The sequence below is a fragment of the Setaria italica genome, chromosome IV (assembly GCF_000263155.2).
Source record: "Setaria italica strain Yugu1 chromosome IV, Setaria_italica_v2.0, whole genome shotgun sequence".
NCBI lineage: Eukaryota > Viridiplantae > Streptophyta > Magnoliopsida > Poales > Poaceae > Setaria > Setaria italica.
Window position 1 is genome coordinate 34,708,497 of NC_028453.1, and position 6,695 is coordinate 34,715,191.

The 6,695-nt window shown below is 44.8% G+C and overlaps 1 protein-coding gene across 2 annotated transcripts; it reads right to left on the minus strand.

Annotated features, from left to right (window-relative positions):
* Positions 1-886: 886 nt before the first annotated feature.
* On the minus strand, positions 887-5,258 carry LOC101775948 (palmitoyl-acyl carrier protein thioesterase, chloroplastic). Of its 2 annotated transcripts, none has more exons than XM_004965921.4 (7): positions 5,033-5,258; positions 3,861-4,436; positions 3,651-3,784; positions 3,041-3,154; positions 2,664-2,847; positions 2,500-2,568; positions 887-1,597 (listed from the first exon to the last, which is right to left on the minus strand). In XM_004965921.4, the coding sequence occupies exons 2-7, from the start codon at positions 4,362-4,364 to the stop codon at positions 1,340-1,342; spliced, it is 1,263 nt and encodes a 420-aa protein (XP_004965978.1). In that variant the 5' UTR covers positions 4,365-4,436; positions 5,033-5,258; the 3' UTR covers positions 887-1,339. The 2 variants fall into 2 exon arrangements, with proteins under 2 accessions (XP_004965978.1, XP_004965977.1); XM_004965920.4 differs by lacking the exon at positions 5,033-5,258 and adding an exon at positions 4,689-4,989.
* Between the last annotated feature and the right edge of the window lie 1,437 nt (positions 5,259-6,695).

A 6,695-nucleotide genomic window follows, 5' to 3' on the forward strand; every position in this document is an offset into this window, starting at 1 on the left:
TAGAATTTTTAAAAAACTGGATTTAGACCCGATGAAAACCTAATCGTATTTTAAAAACAGTTTTAATTCATTTAAAATAGATGATATGCAGCTATGAATGCCACATCCAACATGAACTTGATTTAAATTTTTAAAAATGTTTTTCTTAAATTTAGTATTGTCTATTCAGGATTCAAAATAAAAAGTTTTATGATATGACAACTCTAGAACTGAAAAATTTTGCGATTGAAAATCCAACTTGAACCGTTGTTCTGCTAACGTGGATGTTGCTGTACTCAACAGCAGGAAGATATAGTGATGTCATGCTTTGTTGACAGATTGACTATTGAGTAACATATTGTGATCTTAGTGGGAAAGAAATCGTATACAAAACGAATGGCGCATCAATAGGCCAATCAAACAACACTATCCAGCTCAATCGTTTCGCAATGCTACCCTGATTAACTTAGGTAACCTAACTTGAACCACCCACAACAACATTTTATCAAAGACGCTTTTAGAATATTTTGCATTTGACTCGACCTTTTCGAGTAGCTTCCACGGCTAGAATTCCTAGAGCCATTTCATTCGTGAAAGATTGAAGGGAATTACGGTGCAAAATACAATTTGTTCTCCCTTATGGTCAGTCAACTACAATTTGTTCTCCTTTATGGTCAGTCAACTACAATTTGCTCTCCTTTATGGTCAGTCAACTACAACTTGTTCTCCTTTATGGTCTATAATTTGTTCTCCTTGATGATCAGTCAACTTCTACAGAAAACATGATAGGATGTCACAACCTCTCATCGGTCACGCCAAGCTGTATGCGAGTCAAAAAAACTATATGCGAGTCAAAAAAAAAAAAGCTGCAAAATTCCTCCAAGAATTGGTCGGCTTTGGACCCAGATACCAAGTTTCAACATGCTTTATCAGCCAGGAGAAGAATATAAAATTAAATATCAATAAATACAATATACGAGCTTAATTCTCTGCACAAATATGGCTGCTCCCCGTCATACAGAAGTAGCTACAAATCAATACTTACAAGACCCATTTGTGCAACCCAAGATTTTGTCATAGGAAGAAGAAATCAAAGGAAAAATAGAAACAACAAACCATGCACGGGAGGCTTCTTTCCTCTTCGATCTCCACTTCTCGCCGCCACCATTGTTGGCCCCCTTATATCTCCTCTATCTTCAGACACTTTATGTTTAAATTAGCTTAGGTCTCACGTTGCTATGAGATTATAACAAAGCATCACGTATGCCTTGTGTGCTTTGCTTCCAATAGAGGATGCTGATAGCCACAATGATTTTATCATTTTTTCCTGCCAAAATCACCATTTGGAACATCACACAGTTCACAATGAAGATGGAATCACAGTTTCTTGGGCCTTGGTTCCCTTCGGCCTCCACATGGTCCGGGCTTTCACCATGGTCGGACCTGATTCAAGGCTCAGCAGATGCTCACAGTGCAAGGTTGTTTCTCCAGACTCGCTGTTGCAATCAGTGTGCACGGTAGTGTGTGACTGCAGCACACTATCCCGGCCACACTCCCTTTTGTAATCCAGCACAATGCTCGCCAGTTCATGGTTCTCAAGAATGGAGATCGGTGCACTCTGATAAAGGTGAATGTAAGGTTAACTGGTGTATGTGAAAACATTTGTGTGCTAGGGACTTGTATACTAAACTGTCTTCTATTTTTGGTTTCTTTACAATCCTATCAGTTCCATATCAACTTTATTTTCCCCCTTAATACGTACAAGAAGGCTGCCAACTAAGCAGGAAGGAAATCCGAATGATAAGTTTGTCATAAAAATTTGTGCCCACCAATAAGTGCATGAGACCAGCCAAGAATATATAGCATATCACCAATCAAGCAAATAAGAATTATCTCTACTCATATTTTTTATAGTTTAGATACACTGACTTGTACACAGGCTGCTCTTGCAAGTAAGCAACCCAGGTCAGTGACATTGTTAGGTACCTAGGTGACCAACCAAATATAGTTAAATGTCTCAGGAGAAGCATTCGGTGTCCAACTTGTGCATTCCTTGTCATAAATAAGTTAACCAAAATAATATATCACCTAAATAATATATTGTGAGAGATTGGATTTGCTTGTATGATGAATAGTCAAGTGGACACCTAATCATATCCAGTCTGAGGCCCCTCAAGCACCTAACATTCCAATGTTCATTAACTTCTGCAAACAGTTGGCTACTGAAGTTCTGGCAACAGAACATACAGGATTGGGCATAAGTAAATGATCTGTTTGCCACATGATTGCCAAATGCCCCAAAACAAAACGCCAGGAAACACATCAGGTGACCTCAATGCAATGTTCAGAGGTACAGAAGATAAATTGAAAGATTATTCTTGTTAAGGATCCTCAAGTAGGAAACAAAATAGTTCAAATACAGAACAAGTACTAAAATAATGTGCTAGGGTATCTATTCAAGTCTCTAAACAAAAAGTATCAACAAGTTGAGTAAGGGCGTATCATCGGAAATAAAATTACCTCAAGAATCCATGCAATGTATTTAACATTATTGACATGCTGATTTATATCAAGATCAGCCCACCGAGGCTGCATTAAACAGAAGCAAAATATATAAAACAGCAAACGAAAAAACAAATGTTATGAATAGACTTGCAATCTAAATATTAATTCAATTAACTTACAGTCAGGCCTGTACGGACATATTTGGCTGCAGTAGCGCTTTTATCCTCTGGCAGTTTTGGAAGTTTGCGGTTGTCTTCATCGACAATAGCGGATCGCTCAAAAAAGTAGGGTTCTATTTCAGTCCGCACTTCATCTGGAATTCTTGCAAGCTTCCTAGTGAGCTTGTTCATCATAACCCATTTACTGCAGATACAGACATAAGAACAAGTTGAAACAGAATGTCAGTCTGATGCAAGTTGCACAATAATTTTGAGCAGAAAAATTTGTTAGTGCAGCAATTGTAGGCCAATCGTAACATGTCGATTGGGTGACATAAACTGGTAATGTAGTTTTGTGATTAATGGTATAAATATATCAGAGTGGCTGAGATTTGAACCTTGTTGCCTTCAGTATCGTGTCGCCTGTTATAGAATCACGTATATGCCAATCCCGACGCATTCCATTTTTACCATTAGCACTAACCCATGTATCTACTTCAACAGTATCACCCCTGCAGCAGAATAGACGAGCAAACTCAGAACACGTATCAGTAGAATCCAGATGGAAGGGGCCGCCTTAAGCTCACAAAACACAAACTTATAATATCTTAAGCCCACAAAACACAAACTTATAATATCTTTTAGGAAACATGAGAAAATATATTAAGAGGTTCAATGAGGGTATCGGTATCAATTATTAAAGTCTGCAAACTGCCTGAAGTGACATATAACCACGCTCCTCAAAAAGTTATTGTCAAACAGCACAAAAGACCAGGGACCTTTCCTTTCACATTTATTGTCAAACAACTTGAAAACTCCATTCAACTGATTACTCAATACCCAGCACCAAGGAAACAAGCTGTAATCAAAATCATTCTGTACCCCCACACTGTTGGCATGTCTCCGAGAGTAGCCACATGATGTCAAAAGCTAGGGGGTACATCTTAATTCAAGCTCAAATGACAATTAGAAAACTGAAATAACAACATGCAATTCTACGAATCATACCAGCATGGATAACGCTCAACAATGGCCTGCATTTGGCTAACCACCCAGAACAAGTTTCGTTTACTCATCTCTGGTGTGGAGCCGAATCCATCACCTAGCAGCCCAGCAGTCTTCACATGATTAAGTGCAGTTTCCTGCATCAAATCCAGACTGTTTCATTGCCCGATACTAATTCGCAACAATCACGCCTGAAAAGTAACAAATTCTCACCTGCAAATGGTTCATCAGCGTCTCAATAGATGCCGTCCTATCCGCCCCAATCTCATAGGACCTAATGGAGAAGTTCTGCCTGAACATGAGCCCATCATGTATGATCCGGCCAAAGCCAAACGTATCAATGAGCATGTCAGGTCGCTTGGGCTTCCAGTCAAGCAGCGTCCACTGCTTCTCGGCAGCCAAGAAGATGGTCGTGATGGCTGCAAGGAGCATGCTCCAGTCCGGGAGCTGGTTGTAGAATGTCCTCGGCACAGAGGAGGGCACGGTCTCGTGCTCCCCATCCGCCACTGCAGACTTGCCCCCGCCGTTCACCTTGGGGACGGCTGCATGTGTGCGCGTCTTGCCTGCCCTCACGGCATTCGACGAGGATCCCGGCTTCGCGGCGACTCCGCGGACGTCCAGGCTCTCCGGGCGCTCCCCGAGGCCGTTCTTGGGCGCGGCCGGCGCCGGTGCCGGCGACCCCGGGAAGAAGGCTGAGGCCGCGATGGAGGCGGCCATGGGGAGGTATGGACTAGAAACTTCCCCTCCAAATCAAATCGAATGGTGCCTGCCTGAATACGGGATCCCAACCTGAATCAGCACGAGAACAGCGTTAGCATCAACAACCACCAGGAAATCAAACGAAAGAAATAAAAACAACTCCTTTACCCAATTTAAGCAACCAAAACAAAGAAAGATTTGCTGCACAGTACAGGCGCATCACGGGAACAACAACAAATGCCCGGAGCTTGCGAGGAAGAAACTCGGGAGCAAAACGACGGTCAAACCAACCCGCCCAAATACGGCAAACGGGAGACGGAAGAAACAGGAAAAAAAACTCACCAGGACTACAAGGACGAGATAGATAGAGAGCAAGGCCAAGAAAAGAAGCGGCAGGAGCCCAAATCTCGCGGCGAAAACGAGGAGAAAACAGGGCGCGAGGTCTCCTGAACTCGAGATCCAACAAGCGCAAGGATCCTGAATTCCCGCGATTCCCCCCAACTGTCACGCACGCCCCGCACGCCTAGCCCGCCGAACAGCGAAGCGTCCAGAAATAGCTGTAGCTTATCCGGCGGAATCGCCACATGCGCCCGCGCCCCGGCAATCCGACCAGGAATCGACTCACCCACCACAACAAACAGCAGGCACGGAATGCGGACGAGGGGTGGCGGCGCTAGGCAACGAACCTTCCGCAGTCGTCGGCGGCGGCGGCGGCGAGGGGAAAGAAAGGGGAGAGGGATCGGCTGACTCCGCTCGCTTCGGTGCGCCTCACCACGCGGCCATTGGCACCGGTACAGGCGAGGGATTGAGAGGCTTCTGGCGGATGCGGTGGTGTGCTTTGGCGGCTTCGGTGGCGCGGGGGCGTGGTGGGGGCGGGGCCGGTCGACCTCCCTTTCTCCGCTGGCACCCGGCGTTGGCCACCGCGACTTTTTAAAACCTGGGCGTCCGGCGAATGACGCTTCTGCCCCCTGCTCGCCGCCCGCCAGATGAGGAAGAAACGGATGGATCGGTTAGTGCGTGGCACGGAACGGGAAACGTGGGCCATAGCGGCGCCGGGCCATGCTCCCACGGCCCATGCATGCGATGCTTCCTGTTGCTGAGCTGAGCAGATCTGCGCGAGAAAAAATAAATAATGTTGCAAGAAACATTATTTTATATTATGTTATTCTTACGTTTCAAAAAAAAATATTATGTTATTCTTAAAATATACTAGAAATGGACCCATCCGATAAAAGAAGCTCCAGCGGTTCACATGGGAGTGTGGTGCCTGGTGACCGGTAAGCTAATATGAACTCAGGGCATGCCTGGAGCATAGAAGACACTTCAAAAGGAAGGGAGATTAAACACATTATTTTCTTTCTTCTTTTTCCCTACTACGAAGAAGTACGGGCTTGTTTCTCTTCTTTGCTGTAGAGCTCTGCATTTCAACCACTCAGTTGTATCACTCGTCGGAATTGCACGATTACGAAGGTGAATGTACTGTTTCCTTTGCATAGAAGCAAATCACGTCGGGGTGTTTGGGAGGAGGGGACTAAACTTTAGCCTAAGCTAATTACAAAACTAATTGCAGAACCCCTAGACTAAATCGCGAAACGAATCTATTAAACCTAATTAATCTATCATTAGTGAATGGTTACTGTAGCACCACATTGTCAAATCATGGACTAATTAGGTTTAATGGATTCGTCTCGCGATTTAGCATAGGGGTTCTGCAATTAGTTTTTGTAATTATTCTAAATTTAATACTCGTATTTAATGTCCAAACATTCGATGTGATGGGAGCATGCTAAACACCCCGTCGTCAACCAATGCCCTCGTTCGGCCTTCGCCGTCGCACGTCAGCACGTGCCGGCGAGCCAGCCGTCCTTTGCACGTCCATGAAGCTTGGGAGGAGGTGCCGGCCATGGAGGCCAAAAGCAGAGCAGGACTTCAAGATGCACCAGTGGCTGTCTGTCCGGACTCCGGTGCCCTGTCGTATCAGTAAATGTAACCCTCATCCACGCAGAGAAGCTGACGGCGATCTAGATGAGGGAATTGAAGTGGTTCAGTTGCACATCTCTGTCCCGATCCAATCACTCATTCGTGTCTCCCGGCGGCGGCAGAGCTCTGAAGAACTTTCTTCTCCAACGTTTTACTGTAACCCTGTGAATGGTTTTCTGTACAAAAAGAAAAGAAGAAAAGTTTTCAGAATGTTTGGATAGGAATAGCTAGGGAGTAAAGATGTGTGTGTGTGGGGGGGGGGGGTGTCGAACCAACGGTTCGTCGAACCGACCAGCAAAAAAGATCCAACCGGGGTCCTCCTCCGACCCGCAAAAACGCTTAGGTTCCAAGGATCAGAAACTAGCGAAC